Consider the following 16,683-nt stretch of genomic DNA (forward strand, 5'->3'; position numbering starts at 1 on the left):
GTTGGGTTTTGGTTCGTTACGCAAGGACGGGGCGGCCATGTACGCAGCCGCGGTTGCAGGCGGCGTTGCTCCTAGAGGAAAGCGTTGCCATCACACGGCTCGGGCAGCGTGGTTGAGGCATCCCAAGCAGCCGTCGTCTGGGCGGGGCTATTTATATGTGTGCTCTGCCTCTGCTCAAGAATCAGAATAGCTAGCTGGCTAGCTAGGAGATGGCTTGGTGCCTGATGATGATGATGAGCCTCGTGCAGCTGCTGCTGATCCAGCAGCCTACAACAATGGTGGAGTGCCAGCCTCGCGCCTTCTTCGTGTTCGGCGACTCGCTTGTGGACAGCGGCAACAACAACTACCTGGCGACGACGGCGCGCGCCGACTCGCCGCCCTACGGCCTCGACTACCCGACGCACCGCGCGACGGGCCGCTTCTCCAACGGGCGGAACGTGCCGGACATCATCAGCGAGTACCTCGGGGCGGAGCCGGTGCTGCCCTACCTCAGCCCCCACCTCGACGGCGGCGACCTGCTCCGGGGAGCCAACTTCGCGTCCGCCGGGGTCGGTATCCTCAACGACACCGGCATCCAGTTCGCCAACATCATCCGCATCCAGAAGCAGCTCCGCTACTTCCAGCAGTACCAGAGCCGCGTGCGCCGCCTCCTCGGCGGCGACGGCGACGCCGTCGGCCGCCTGGTGCAGGGCGCCCTCGTGCTCATCACGCTCGGCGGCAACGACTTCATCAACAACTACTACCTGGTGCCCTTCTCCGCGCGCTCCCGCGAGATGGCGCTGCCGGACTACGTGCGCTACCTCGTCGCCGAGTACGCCAAGGTCCTGCGCCAGCTCCACGCCCTGGGCGCGCGCCGGGTCCTCGTCACCGGCTCCGGCCCGCTCGGCTGCGCCCCCGCCGAGCTCGCGCTGCGGGGAAGCCGCGCCGGGGAGTGCGACGCCGAGCTGCAGCGCGCCGCCGCGCTCTACAACCCGCAGCTCGTCGACATGATCAGGGGCCTCAACGCCGACCTCGGAGCCGACGTCTTCGTCGCCGTCAACGCCCACCGGATGCACATGGACTTCATCTCCGACCCGGCGGCGTACGGATTCGTCACCTCCAAGGTGGCATGCTGCGGCCAGGGGCCCTACAACGGCGTGGGGCTCTGCACCGCCGCATCCAGCGTCTGCCCGGACCGCAGCCTCTACGCATTCTGGGACAACTTCCACCCCACCGAGAGGGCCAACCGGATCATCGTCAGCCAGTTCATGGACGGCACCCAGGAGTACATGCACCCGCTCAACCTGACCACCATCCTCGCCGTCGACGCACGCGCAGCCGCCGCCGCAGCAGCAGCAGATGCCACCTTCAACTAATATAATATATATGCTATATGTGGATCATACATGATCCATCCAGTAGCAAATACCTGGTACGTGTACGGCGCCTGCTGAGAAGCTGGAATAAAAATGAGCATTGTGCAATTGCAGCAAGACACCCTACATATATGTGTATCACTCAAGGTCAGCATATGTCTAATGAAGATCAAGTAGCAGCAAGCAAATCTCATCATTCATTTATTGCCAACTGAAAACAAACATCTCTACATGCAGCACTTGCTGTTACAATTGGACCTGGGTGTAAGTATATACCAGAAAGAACCACTCCATCTCTATTATTATGTATACCGGAGTCGCTGCAGTATAACACCAGCAACCACTCCAGAAATAGAATCCCAAATCGAATATCGACGAATCAATGAAACATTGATCACAGGTAGTACAAACTGAAGCCATTGCACACAACACAAGCTGGTATTGGTATTCATTCATACATACTGCAGGCGCGGGCCAGGATTGAAATGTGGCTTTCATAAAATCACCACATTGTGGATTCACGTATCATGTGCATGAACCGGCAAAAGTTCTTGCTTCTCAAGGGGAAAACAAAAACAGAGAAAAGAAACAGCACATCCATCAGCTGAAATCACTTCCCAGAATGAAAGCGTGTATCTCAGACCAGCTGGAAACCGTATAAAGGACCCCAGAACGTGCCTTGAACATGGATGCGTCTTGCTCCGTCAGCTGCCTCTGCTTCTCTACTAGACCAGGGAACAACGGGACAAAAGACACACCAAACTGTTTGCCCACTCTCCGCAAGCTTGTGCTTGATCCAACGACGATACCAATATCTGCCTCCAGTAAGCAGAGCAAATCTCCAACTGAGTCTCCAATATACACAGACAGTAATGGAGCTGTACTGTCCGTGCCACTTTTGATGCTCTTGAACTTTTCAACTTTGTCTAGTGGAGACTGAATTTTCCTGTCAATCTGACCAGTTGAAACAGATCCCTCAAAGGCAAACTCGTTGGAATGTATGTTCAGACCATCTAGACAACCAACTGCATGAAAGCATAACAATGCAGAAGAAAGTAATCACCACTTAAGAACTGTCTATTCAAAACAAAACTGAGATGCTGATCACAAGCTTATTCCAACAGCACAGGTAAGAAAATTAGCTTAATCGTGATGATGCCATTGTCATCACACAAGACAAAGGTTACCTGATGAAAAGGCAGACCTTATTAGTTCTGCACACCAGCAATAGGAAAGAATATGGATGTCCAAATTGAGGCTCTCCCTTGTTCTTCCAATCTTCTGGAAGAAATTTTTACAGCCATCTTGAAGAATAAGCCGTTCTCCAGCTTTCCTGATATCTTCTAAATTCATTCCCCTAAGGACACCGGAGTCGACAACCCTAGAATTTGCAAGTTTCTCAAACTCTGCTAGCACCTCCAGGCCTTTGTACAGTTGATCATAATCTAATGACTGTGCTGTAATTAAAAAAACACATAATTATCAGCAAATCATTCAAGCATGACTTGTGTACTTTTGCTAAATCACAAACCAAAAGAAATAAATGAAACACAGAGGCCACGGTGCGCATACATTCTTCTGGAGGAAGTAGTCTTTCCATGCATTCCTCGTACTCTTCCATGTATTGCTTAGAAAGCATGTTCCACGAATTTCGCAGGTCTGCCGATTTCGTACGGTCGAGGGTATTATCAATCCCACTTTGACTTGATTTTTGGAATGACAAAATTGCAATCTCCGCCAAAATGGCAGATGAATCGACAACAGTGCATGTCAAATCAAAATCAGAAAAGACCAAGAGTTTATATTTTGGACCACAATATCTTGAAAGTGGAGCTATAACAGGTTGGTCTACAAGCTGGGCCGAAAAAAACTCCACTTCCAGTTTCATAGCTTGCTGGTAGAGCTTGCCAATTATCTCAAGCTCCTCACCAGTTAATGAGACACTCAGTTTGTCCAGCAACTCTTCTATTTGGAGTGCATTATCCTGCGGCAAAACAAGAAAAAGGATAAATGATTCAGCACATGAACCAGTTGCATGAAGCACAAGCCAATACTACAGTAAGATGCAGGAGCATCCATTACAGACAGGTGGCAGTTTTATACCTCAAAATCACTGGATGCATAGGTATTAATCCATTTCTTGTATGGGTGATTTTCATCTTGTTTAAGGAAAACCGTGAGTTCTTTGCCTAGATATGCATACAGCCTCATGCATGGAGTCATGGCCCCAACAGTGTATGCAGCAATTTTAGTCTTCTCGAATGGTGTGACCATTTTGTCAGAACCTTTTGCACCATCAACTTTTCCAGCTGCAGTTGCAAGTAGGAAATCAGTGTACTTGGTTGTTGCTGCACTTGGAGGGATCTCCTTGGTAGGATCAACTCCCCACTCCTGAAAATTTGAATAGTCAGGATAGCCAATTTTGTATTTGGAAAAGAAGATTCTAAGTTGGAAAAAATTCAGCTTTGAGGGCAATATACATATATCTCTAGCAATAGTCCTAAAGTGAGATAATATGTCGGCTGGTAAGCATTTTGGTTGTATAAGAATGCATGGCCAGGATTTGTTAAAAGTGTGTGGTCAACTTCTTTCTGTTTTGGTATAAAAATCACAAGCGGAATCATAACTGTTAATGAAAGAAGAGGGTTGGAACAATTGAAATATCAGTGGGCACATACGAAAGCCCTTTTCTAGATTGAAACATCCGAAATACCCTTAAAAATAACAACAGGCATTTATAGCAAGCTTTGAATTCAGCAGCGTCAGCTTGCTATTAGAAATCTACTGAGTGGCAAGAGGACAGGACTACAAGTAAATCCATTCAGAGAATCAGAAGGTGGAGGGCAAAGGCAGCTGAAAGAAGTAAAGACTAAAAGGGAAAAACAAACATTTGGTCAACTTCAAGGCAACTGTCTGAATCTGAAAACTCCAGGAATGAAACTAGGATGGAAGGAAACTAATTTAATCACAAGTTAATATCAAACAGGACAGACAATATTCAGTTGTTAGGAATATCTTATACATATACTGAACTGTATGATAAGCATTTTGGCTCTAGATTTCAAAATCCACTACTGTAGAATAGGTGCACAGTTAAAATTGTTGAGTGGTCAGGCAATAACAGAGTAGCAAGGTTGCATATAGGACTGGACTGCAGAGTCTGGTATTGCTAAGATGAAATTGGTGTCAAAACAACAAAACAAATACCGGTGCAGTAGAGCAGTTGATTAATATTGAAATAAAACATACTCGTCAGTGTTAGTAGTAGTTTCCGGAAGAGGTCATCATAGTATGTCGCTAGGCTTGGCGGGGATTCCATGGGAAAGTACGGCAGGTAAAAGAGAAGATTGATAGGTGGGTGGGGCAGAAAAGGAGAACCTTGAGGACGGAGGCGTGGAGGTTGAGCTCTTGGAGGATGGCCTTCCTGAGGGCGGCGATGGTGGCCCTGTCGTCGTCATCGTCGGCGCAGTCCTCGGCCATCTCGTAGCTGATTGATTGTCGCAGGAGGGAAGGAAGAATCGGATCAGATCCAGCCCAGCCCTGGAGGTGGTTAGGCGAATCCAATCGAATCGAATCGGACGGAATCAGGAAGGAGAATGGGGGAATGAATTGGACTTACGCGTGCGCGAAGGCGTGGAGGAAGTGCGCGTCCTGCGCGATGTAGTGGCGGAAGGCGTCGAGGTGCAGGTTGCCGGCGGCGAGGGAGAGGAGGAAGGGCGTGTATGCGGCGAAGGCGGCCTCCCGCGTGGAGGCGGCGATCCAGAAGCGGCGGGCCGCCGAGCCCTCGGCAACAACCGCGGCGGAAGCGGAAGAAGAGGATGACGCCATGGCGGGTCTCCCTTTGGTTGTCGACGACCAACAGGATGAGGAGGAGGAGGAGGAGGAGACGAGAAGAGGGCGCGGCAGCGGGAGGCGGAGGCGGCGGAGAACAAGCATATACGTATCTATATGTATGTACGCAGAGAGAAAGAGAAGGAGGAGGAGCCTCGCCGCCGGCCGGCCAATCCTCCCCGCACTTACGACTACAGGAAGACGACGAAGACGAGGACGACCAAGACTGAAAAGTGGCCGGCAAATGCTCCCCTTCTTTCCCCCTTTCCCCCTTTTCCTCCGCAATGCAAATCCAATTCAATTGGATTTTCAAAAACAATCCAATAATACAAGTATTAATTTGTCTTTTGGAAACTCTTTTTTTTCATTATGATTCGGTTTTAAGTTTTTCGCCATGGAGATATAGCCTTAAAAGAATGGCACGAGTGATGACCGGATATACGGGAGATCAACGAAAACATAGTAATAGTGGGTATATTTGATATCGTTGTCGACGTAACGTCAACTAGTGAAGATTTACCTTGTGAATTCTCGGATGGGTTAGCTCGTAAGACACAGGAGATTTATACTGGTTCTGACCAGTTCGTGGTACAAATTCTTTATTTCCTGTGCTCGAGCTTTATTTCCTCTGCTCGAGAGCTCAAGTTTGTAGCAGAAGGTTACAAATAGTGCGTGTATGTGTATGTGTTCTATTGAGGATCAAATCACTTTCTCGTTTCCCATACCCTTATATACACAGCTCATGGGAAGGGTTACATTGTCGATCGCGCCCTCTTATTCAGTCGGACGTCTCCCTCCGACCGATGGCCGTGGGTGTTGTCCCTCAGTCGGGGTTTCTCCTCGCTTGACTTCTATTGAAACCTTCGTCCGATCACCTCGGTCACTGAACCCGGCCTGAGGGCGGCGCCTGCCATCAGTCTCATGACCTAGCATCGCCATGATGGCGGAAGGAAATCAGGCAGGCATGACCGGGTACAGCGTTGCGACGTCATCCCCGACTAGGGATCTTTGTCTTGAAGCAGTTGTTGTGCCCTCCTAGGCACATAGGCACAGAATACGGTGCGCCTAACTGGCCAACCCGTGTTTCCTCGTCTCGACCCACGCGAGGGCCGGTGCGGTTGTCATATCGGGCAGACCTAGCCACGCCCTTGGGATGTGGTAGGCCTGGCCCATTGTTGCGCCTCGGCCTTCGCTTGGTAACTTGGGCTAGGCTAGCAACCTATTTATCTCGGTTCCCAGGCCTCCTTCTGGGGCACCGCCAGTCAGTCGGGCAATGATGATAGTGGTTTTTCTTTCAACCCAATTGATGTCTTCTTCCTAATCTCACCCTCTTCCGAATTTGTTGATAGATTAAGGTATCCCTAATCTAGATATTCGTCAGTAGCCCCCGAGTCCTTCTTCGAGTGGAAGTCGGGGAAGGACTGTGTCCCATCAGTAGTCCCTCTTTCGTCACTCCTGTCAGTCCGGCACGTGTCTTTTATTTTACTATAATCGAGTTGCGACGGGATGGTTCTCTACTCCATGTCCTGTCAGGGTGACTTGTCCCATCACGTCCAAATACTCTTCTCACCTGGCAGGTCAAGGGGGTGCCTTTTCCATACACAAGCGCCCTAGGGACCGCACCTTTGGGAAGGGACTTCTATCATCTCCACATAGCTGTGGTTGGCTATAAATAGGGGGAGTGGCGTCCCCCTCCTCTCATTCATCTTAGCACTCCGAAGAAGATGGTGTTCTTCCCTTCCTCCAGTGAAGGGAGGCCTCCCGACGGGACCCCTAGCCTCAAACCATGCGTGTGGTTCTACCTCAGGTGCTAGGAGAATGTTAGCGAGCGGAGGGTCCATGCTGCCCCTGATACTGTTGGCCATCTCGTCAGTACTATTGGCCATTTCATCGATGAGATGGCTAGTTTGTGTTGATGTCCACGGTTGATCTAGGGATGCTTGGTCAACCGTGGGCGTCATCCTAGTGGCCGCCGGCGTTCGTCCGGGTATCATCACGGATGGCTCCCCATCTTCATCCGACGCTTCCCACCGGGGGCCCGGTTGAGCGATGGGCCCTTATCCCAGCTCTCCTCCCAGCCTTCGATCGCCCCCTCTGTAGTGGCTAGGGTAAATGCTTCCTTTCGAGTTTGTTCATACTCGAAAGGAGCTTCCCCGACCCTTTTAGGCAAGATGCTAATGCTAGCAGAAGGTCAGTGAAGAGCTTTGCTACCTCATTCCACCGTAGTTGTAGCACCAACACCTGTTTTCCTACCTCATCATCCTAACGGGCGGCGGCGGCCATGTTTGTACATGTAAACGACCTCAACCTTTGATGATGTGGATGTATTTTTAGGCATCTTTATTTTTCATTATGTGGACGATTCGGGTTGTACCCCTCGTTTCGTTTCCTGATGGACCCGCGCTCCCCTCGGTGGGGGCAGGTTTTTTCGAGCTTGAACGGCAAATTCCTCAACGGTCACAAGCCTCACTCATTTTGAGCCTCAACAGGTTTGTCCGGGTGAGATGTAGTTTTCCCTTGATAGGAACCCTAGCCTGGCTCTTCTTGGAGCATCTCACACCGCCTTTGTCCCCTTCCTGTTTTGGCTCCCGAGTCGTTTGACCGACTCGAGGGACATCACTGTCCTCCCCTGGTGGGGTCAGCCCGTGGATGGAGTCGTAACCATGGCTTTCGAACGCAGTCGGGGAATTCCTTCATTCGGGGGCCGTCCCGACTCATTTGGGACATCCTGATGCCTGTCCCTTACTGCCCCTTGCTCTCCTGGCATGTGGTGACCTTGGAGCCCCTTGCGGGGTGGGCCTTCGAGCCATGCGCCTGTTTCGTGGGCCGACGCTTTCTTTCGTTCCTTCAGCCCAGTGGGCTAATAGCCCTTCGGCAGGGCGGCGTCGCACCATGCGATGTGTTGGTGCCGACTTCTGTCAGAAGTTGAAGGGTCACCCCGTGACTTCATGCCGTTGGGACCCACCCCGTCCTTACCGTTGGTGGTTCCGCTTCCCTCGCTCCGGCGCGGGTAGTGGCCGCCCCGTTGCGCCTGCACGCGTCCCGTCGGTTCCTCTCCCCCTTCTTTATAAGCCGTCTGGGGTGATAGGGCTTGGTCCCTTGTCCCCTCCTTCCTCATCTCACATCCTCACGCCGCTCGCTCCTTGCCACCACGTGCACTAGGGCTTGCTGTGCCGTCGACTCCACCGCCATCCACCACCATCACGCCATGGGTTCCTAGCACCGCTTGAAGATCACCGCCACCTGGATTCGCGGCCTTGTCAACAAGGGGAATCCATAGGAGCAGGGGCGCCATTGGCGTCTTTCCCGGGGGAAATCCTTCCCTGAGCCTCAACCGGGCAAGATTGTGGTCTTTGCTCCATTCTACGAGCAGGGGCTCGGCTTGTTGACGCATCCATTTCTCCAGACGCTCTTCCACCATTACAAGCTAGAGTTGTAGCACCTTAAACCAAACTGGTTTCTCCATGTCACCACCTTCATCACCTTCTGCGAGTGCTTCCTCGGCGTGCATGTGAACTTCATGTTGTTGGTGTATTTCTTCAACATACGGGTCGAGTCTTGCCCCGACCTTCGCAGCGAGGGCGGTGCTTCTATCGGCGGCACCAGCATTCGGTTGTGACTCAGGAGGGGGAGCAACAACTTCGACCTTTCCTCTGTTACCTCCAACAAAGGGTGGCACGGGGAGTGGTTTTATGTCCGCAACCCCTCCCCGGGTCTTCCCTCGTTCACCGGTGGCATCCCCGTCATTCAGGACTCCTGGACATGGGGCGTGCTGACGCCTGACAAGAAGAGATTGGATCACGTTCTTCCGGTCTTCCATCAGCGCGTCTCACAAGGTATCACTAGAACTGGGCTACTTTTGGAATTCTTCAGTCGGCGTATCCAACTCGCGAAGCAATGGGCCCACTGTCGGTGTTTTAGACCGGCAACCCTCCTAGGGGGTACCCTAGGTGGTCTTTTATGTGGTGGGTGTCATCGAGAATCAAGGAGTCCATGGTGACACAAGAAACACGATTTAGACAGGTTCGGACCACTAGATCGCGTAATACCCTACATCCTGTATGTAGATTGTATTGATCTTAAGTTGTGTTGTACTTGTTTGAGCTTAGGTGAGCTGCCGATCTAGGTACCCCTTCCCTCCTTTATATACTCCAGGGGGTAGAAGAACTAGTCGGATTACAAGGAGGAGTCCTAGTAGGAGTACTCGGTATGAGTCCTAGTCGGATTATAGGGGAATCCTAGTAGGAATCTGACTTTTCCTTCCTTGCGGGTACTCGGGATCTATCCCCATCAAGCCCCGAGCGCTTCATAGTTGAATGCAGCAGTCTTCAAGTAGTGTTAAGATATTCAGCAAGTAGTCTTGGTGCTCTTCGAGTACTTCGTCTGAATTTTCAAAGTTTCTCAAAGCTGCCATAAGGCTATGGTGTGCTCAAAGCCTTTGATCATCTTGATATTGTAGTCTCCGTAGATGGAGGGCGGCGAAAGTCGCACTCCATATGGAGTAGCCCCCGAGCCTTAGGTTGAATTGAAGAATCAGGTTGAGGGTCAAAATCTTGAATCTTCTTCTGTCAACTTGAAAAAAATCAATTGTTGGTTGTAGCTTATCAGCCCCCGAATCTTGAATTGATTGACTAATCAACTCAAGGATCTTGAATCTTTGCGCAAGTCATCATCCGAGTAGTTTCGCGGCGTCCAACCCCCGAGCTTATGCGTGAGCCGTAGGAGCTACGTCGAGTAGTTTATTGGTGTTTAGCCCCCAAACTTGGAAGCTACCTGAGCCGTTGGAAATACGCTTAGCATCGTCGTTGAAAGCTCAACCTGAAAGAAAAGATGCATACATTATGTAGCATTTTTTAATATTGAAGCTACTGAAATTTGTTCAGTGATCAATATGAAAGTTGCGAGTCAAGCTCTTGTTTCAGTCATACTCTTCTCGAGTAGTTAGCCTGTTACGCTTAGGCTCTCAGTCTCTAGGTAGCCGTTGCCACTGTGTGTGTGAGACCTTTGTCTCATATATGTGTATGGGCTTAGGAACGACAGATGCGCCTGAGGCTTTCACGAGTTAAGGCGTGTTCTGCTCGAGAAGAGTAGTGACCTTAAGAGAAGACAAAAGTGAGAGTAGTCGTTGCTGCGACAAGAAAGAGACTGTGCGATTGCACAAGAGTTTACTGCCCTCCAGCGAGTAGAGCGCGTCTTGTGCGCGAGAGTTTGCTACCGTTCGGCGAGTAGAGCGCATGTTGCGCGCATGCGGAAAATAAGCTAAAAAATAATTACAAAAGTGACTTAGCTACCCTAAACCCTACGCACTCCTTCTGGGTATCGGGTTTTGGAGTCGGATAAGACTTCACTGACGAATTAAACTAGGCACTGTACGAGCAACGTGTGACCCTGTTCCTCCCGTTTGACCATTAGCGTGGTGCTCACAACCTGCTCTGTCGCAGCGATGTAAAGTAGAGGTTCCTTCACCATCGGGGAGACCAGCATGGGAGGCATGGTCAAGAAGGCTTTTATCTTGTCGAGAGCTATCTGGGCCTCCTCTGTCCATTGGAATTGGTCCGACTTCTTCAGTAGCTTGTACAGCGGCATTCCTCGCTCCCCTAGCCGTGAGATGAACCTGCTGAGGGAGGCTAAGGAACCTATGAGCATCTGTACCCCCTTAATATTAGTGATAGGTCCCATGTTTTGGATCCCGGAGATCTTTTCCATGTTGGCTTTGATGCCACGTTCGGAAACCATGAATCCCAAGAGTTTCCCTCTCGAGACTCCGAACATGCATTTTTCCAAGTTTAGTTTAATGTTGTTCTTTCGCAGATTAGCAAAAGTGGCCTCGAGGTCGCTTACTAGGTTGCACGCTTTCTTCGACTTTACCTCACTGTCATCAACGTATGCTTCGAGATTCTTCCCTATTTGATCGCGAAAGCTTTGCTGCATACATCGCTCATAGGTTGCGCCAGCGTTCTTTAGCCCGAACGTCATCGTAATGTAGCAGTATGAACCGAAGGGTGTGAAGAACAAGGTGGCAAGTTGGTTGGGCTTGTACATCGCTATCTAATGATAGCCGGAGTAAGCATTGAGGAAACACAGGATTTCATTTCCTGCAGTCGAGTTGATTACTTGGTCAATTCGCAGCAGTGGGAAGGGATCTTTGGGACAAGCCTTGTTCAGCCTAGTGTAGTCAACACACATCATCCATTTCCCATTCTTCTTCCATATAAGCATAGGATTGGCGACCCAATTCGGGTAGTACACTTCTTTGATGAACCCCGCCGCTTGCAGCTTTGCGATGTCTTCGCCGATCGCCTTCCACCTGTCTTCATCGAAGCGCCATAGACGTTGCTTCACCAGCTTTGCATCGGGCTTTACAAGGAGGTGGTGCTCGGTGACTTCCCTTGGGATTCCTAGCATGTCGGTTGGTTGCCACACGAAGACGTCTCGGTTGCATCGTAGGAACTAAACGAGTGTGCCTTCCTATTTGTTGGAGAGGGTCACTCCGACGCGCGCCTTCTTGGTCGAGTCGTTGTTGTCGATCTCAACCTCCTTGGTGTCCTTGGCCGACTGGAAGGCCGACGCGTTGGTGCTCTTGTTCGAGTTGAGAGCACTCCGGCAAAGCTCTTCTTGATCTCCGCGAGGTCCACCTTTGACACAGTCTTGGAGGCGAGTTGGCAGCTATCCTAATCGCACTATCATGCGTGCGGGAAGCTTGGCCCGACGGTGATGATGCCCTTTGGCCCAGGCATCTTCAGCTTGAGATAGACATAGTTGGGGACGATCATGAATTTGGCATAGTAGGGCTTCCTGAGGATAGCGTGATAGGAGCCACTGAAATCCACCACCTTGAATGTAAGGGTTTCCGTTTGGAAGTTTGACCTATCTCCGAACGTCACGGGAAGGTCAACCTACTCGAGTGGAATGGCCTGCTTGCCCCGGATCACACCGTGTAAGGGTGCTCCAGTCGGGCAAATCCGCTCACTACTGATCTTCCTGGTGTCGAGGGTGTCAACGTAGAGGATGTTGAGACCGCTCCCACCGTCCATCAGCACCTTGGAGAGGCATTTGGGCTCAATGATTAGGTCCACCACCAATGGGAATCTTCCCGACCGTCTCACAAGGCTAGGATGGTTTGACATGTTGAAGGTGATCACGAACTCCAACCACTTTAAGTATGTCGAGATGGCCGGTTCGATGGTGTTCACCTCCCGGTTCGTCAGCTTCTGCCATCTCTTCGACTCTTAAGCGTCCAAACCTCCAAAGATCATAAGGCATCCATCCGGCTTGGCGAAGTCATCCCCCTCCCCTCCATCTGTTGGGGTAGGGGCTTCGGCCTTCTTCTTCTTCGGGTCAGACGCCTTGAGACTCCCTTGGAGGTAGTTCTTCATGAGGGAGCAATCCTTGTAAAGGTGCTTAGCCGGGAACATGTGGTTCGGGCATGGTCCCTCGAGCATCTTCTCGAAGTGGTCAGTCAAGGGTTTCCCACCCTTCTTCTCCAACCGCTCTACCCCCACGACAAGCTCTCCTTCCTGGCACGGCTTCTTCTTCTTCTTCTTCTTCATACACCCGTGGGAAGTCGTAGCCTCATCCTCATCTCTTTTCGCCTTCCTCTTGCTATGCTCAAACACCGCATCCATGACTTCCTCTCCTGAAGCGTGGTTGGTGGTGATGTCCAGCAGCTCCTTGGTGATCCGCGGCTTCGAGCACCCGAGCTTATGCACTAGGGACTGCAAGGTCGTGCCGGAGATGAAGGACCCAACTACATCCACGTCGACTATGTTGGGGAGCTCATTGCACCGTTTCCAGAATCATTGGATGTAATCTCAGACGGTTTTGCCTAACTTCTACCTGCAGCTTTTCAAATCCCACGAGTTCCCGGGCCCAGTGTACATGCCCTGGAAGTTGCCAATGAAGACATCCTTCAAATCGACCCAGTCTTTGATTCGGCAATGCAAAAGGTATTCAACCTAAGCCCTGGAGGAGTAAGCTAGACAGAGGGGAAAGTATTGGATGATGAAGTATTCGTCTTCAGCTCCTCTCGCCCGACAGGCTAATCGGTAGTCCTCCAGCCATACCCCATGATTGGTATCCCCGGTGTATTTGGCGATGTGCGTCAGTGGTTGGAAGTGTGGGGGAAAAGGCGCATTGCGGATTCTCCGCCCAAAGGCTCGGGGCCCAAGCCTGTCAGGGCTGGGGCTTCATCCTCTCCAGTCGTCGTGGCACGCCTTTTCCTTGGGGGCGATCTCGTGTTCCTTCCTGGCATGCCGTCGGGCATTGATCGTGTTTTTTGTGTCCTGCTTCCTACCGACCTAGTCTTGTAACAACACGATCGGGGCATGACGACTCACGGTGGGAGTGCGAACGCTTTTTTCTGAGCATTGGGAGGTGCCTGACCGAGTCGAGGCCTCATCGTTCCTGATGTTGGCATGACTCCGCCTACTCCCGGACGCCTCGTGTCGCCTCGCGCGAGAGCTCTCGGCCTGTTGCTCGGCCGCCGTCTCCAAAAGTCCTCGCAGGTTGCGATGGATCTGCCTGGCTGCCGGGTCAGTCGGCTCGAGAATGAAGCGAAGAATCATGGCCGTGGCGGCCACATTCTGGCTTGCCCACGCAAAGCGTGGTACATCTTCGGCTCCTTGGACGATCTCATGGTTGACTTGCTGGGCGTGGGCTCGAGCGGTGTCTCCTCGTCATTGCCGCTGGGGCTCTAGTTCCACCAGCCCTCGCTCCAGCTGCCGTCTTTCCGCTTCGAGCTCAGCGCGTTGGGCCTTCAGGTGCTCGACCCGCTCCTGGGCATAGGCTTCGCGTTGCTCCACTGTTAGCTGATCCGGCAGGGTGTGCATGGAGGCTTTTGCGTTGATGGGGCATCCACGAGGTCTGCCATGTTGCACTCTCGTGATGGATGCTTGCTGCCACGGGGCCCCATCTTTGAGCTCGAACCGTCACTGGCGTCGTCGTCGAGGAGGTCGTGGATGGATGCCGGGGAGTAGTCCATCACACCGACGAAGATGGGCGCACGGGGGGGGCTCGAGGGTGGCCTCTCCTAGCTTCCACGAGTACGCTTTGTTGGTGTTCTCCAGCCCGAAGGGGAAGCTTGTATTGACTTCCAAGGCCGGGTCCCTCCACACGCTCTGGGCCTTCTGTCATTAGCTGAGAGAAAATGTTGACCTGCGCGAAGAGGGTGGACTCGACCTCCTCCTGGGGAAAGTTTGGCCCTAGGTAGCTGTTGATGCGGTGGGCGATCGTGTACACTTCTGCATCAAGAGAGGCATGGCCGATCGTGACGTCCATGTCGACGATGCATGGGGCCATCGGACCGCTGAGCTCGAGGTCACTGTTCATGTTAGCGATGAAGGTAAGGCTGCCAGCACAGCCCCTGTCCCGGTACAGGCGGTGTGATGAGCTTGAGGTCACCCGTAGCGGCGGCGACGAAGTCTAGGTTCCCGAAGCGAATGCCGCTCTCAGGGATAAAGGTGCGGCCGTCGTGGGCGAGGGGGAAAGCCATTCGAGGGAGGAGGATGATCATGCAACAAGCCCCTACCTGGCGCACCAAGTATCAACGTTTAGTAGTATCAACTAGTGAAGATTTGTTGTGTGAATCCTCAGATGGGTTAGCTCAGAAGACACATGAGATTTATCCCGGTTCATGCGATCCCCCTACATCCAGTTCGTGGCACAAGTTCTTTATTCCGTGTGTTCGAGGGCTCAAGTTTGTAGTAGGGGGTTACAAATGCGTATGTGTTCTACGGAGGATTGAATCCCTTACTCATTCCCCATGCCCTTGTATACACAACTAATGGGAGTGGTTACATTGTCGATCGTGTCCTCTTATTCAGTTGGGCGTCTCCCTCCAACCGATGGTCATGGGCCCCATCCCTCAGTTTGGGCTTCTCCTCGCCTGACTTCCGTTGAAACCTTCGTCCAATCACCTTGGTCACTGAACCCAAACCCGGCCCCTACAGGTATTCGAGGGCGGCGCCTGCCATCAGTCTCATCACCTGGCGTCGCCATGATGGCGAACGAAAACCAGGCAGGCATGACCGGGTACAACATCGCGACGTCATCCCCGACTGGGGATCTTTGTTTTGAAGCGGTTGTCGTGCCCTCCTATGCACAGAATATGGTGCGCCCGACTGACTAGCCCGCGTTTCCTCGTCTCGGCCCACGCGAGCGCCGGTACGGTTGTCATATCAGGCAGACCTAGCCCTCGGGACATGGTAGGCCTAGCCCATCATTGGTAACTTGGGCTAGGCTAGCGATCTGTTTATCTCGGTTCCCCGGCCTCCTTCTAGGGCACCACTCGGTTCCTAGGCCTCCTTCTGGGGCACCACCGGTCAGCTGGGCAATGATGACAGTGGTTTTTCTTTCAGCCCAATCGGTGTCTTCTTCCTAATCTCACCCTCTTCTAGATTTGTCGATAGATTAAGGTATCCCTAATCTAGATATCCGTCAATCGTGGAGCTGCCCAAAATAATGGTGAATGCTAAAATCAGATAAAGGCACGAACACATTGAAGAAGTTAATTGGAGACTAAAAAGGAAAAAGAAAAAATGGAAGTAAGCCTAGCTCATTGGTGCTAGAGGCAACGGCGATGAGAGTGATAGAATCATTTCATTAGGGTATGCACCTAGACAATTCACAGGATGTGAATCTATTGTCTGTCATGTTAGGTAAATTGAAAATCAAGTATTATATGGGTTGAAACACTTGACTAATCAATAGGCAAGACCACAAAAGTTATGTGTTTAAAATATGGACTCTCAGCAAATATAAGACTTGGTGTATCAACCAACCTCAAAGTTAACATGTACATTTTTAATAAAACTGTATTTTTTTCAGGTTTTCTATTTGTTTTACAAAATATAGTATATAAATGTAGATGCTCAAACACGCGCACACTCGTCTATATAGATCCGCACGCACAATTCTACATCTATGGACGCCTCCCTAATGAGTAGTGGATACAACCAGCTAGCAGCAACCATTTTTTAAAAGTTTCCTTCAGTAGGGTTTCACCTCCTTTTTCTCCCATCCTTAGCTGACCCGTTTATGATCATGCTACTTTAATAACTGATGATAAGGTGGTAGGTTTTTGTTGCCAAGCAAGGTGTTTCTTGATTGGGCTGTGATTGAGCTTCAACCAGTACTGTTGAGATAGGAATGAAGGATAAGTAGGCCAACTGTATCATATAAACGAGCATCGGCAATGAAGAAAAAAAAATTCTCGATGCAAATCTACCCGTTTCAGAATTTCCAAATTAATTCGATCGAAAAGTAATTTGTAGAAGTTTAAAAGAGTTGGCTTTGCGCATCAAAATTAGGTCAGTCGTGATAAAAAAAAAGGTAATAAACATTCATGGGAATGCATGTGAAGTGTCAATTTACGTTGGTACTTCAGTCCATGCGAGCATGTGACAAAACTGAATGATCTGAAACTAGGGTCAAAACTGAATGTACCGTACTATGTCTTTTATGCAGAAAGGGAGGATCCTGACCAAGGAGAAAGAGGAAC

The 16,683-nt window shown here is 51.0% G+C and overlaps 2 protein-coding genes across 2 annotated transcripts; one reads left to right on the top strand and one right to left on the bottom strand.

The window, feature by feature from the left end:
- Positions 1–58: 58 nt before the first annotated feature.
- LOC117859502 (GDSL esterase/lipase At5g33370) lies at positions 59–1,481 on the top strand. Its single transcript, XM_034742623.1, has one exon. It carries the CDS (start codon positions 210–212, stop codon positions 1,353–1,355), a length of 1,146 nt encoding a protein of 381 aa, XP_034598514.1. The 5' UTR covers positions 59–209; the 3' UTR covers positions 1,356–1,481.
- Positions 1,482–1,529: 48 nt separating this feature from the next.
- On the bottom strand, positions 1,530–5,434 carry LOC117859501 (bifunctional TH2 protein, mitochondrial). The gene is made up of 6 exons (XM_034742622.2): positions 4,975–5,434; positions 4,734–4,842; positions 3,459–3,746; positions 2,928–3,339; positions 2,543–2,812; positions 1,530–2,380 (listed from the first exon to the last, which is right to left on the bottom strand). Exons 1-6 carry the CDS (start codon positions 5,289–5,291, stop codon positions 1,956–1,958), a joined length of 1,821 nt encoding a protein of 606 aa, XP_034598513.1. The 5' UTR covers positions 5,292–5,434; the 3' UTR covers positions 1,530–1,955.
- Between the last annotated feature and the right edge of the window lie 11,249 nt (positions 5,435–16,683).

The sequence above is a fragment of the Setaria viridis genome, chromosome 6 (genome assembly GCF_005286985.2).
Source record: "Setaria viridis chromosome 6, Setaria_viridis_v4.0, whole genome shotgun sequence".
Classification (NCBI taxonomy): Eukaryota; Viridiplantae; Streptophyta; class Magnoliopsida; order Poales; family Poaceae; genus Setaria; species Setaria viridis.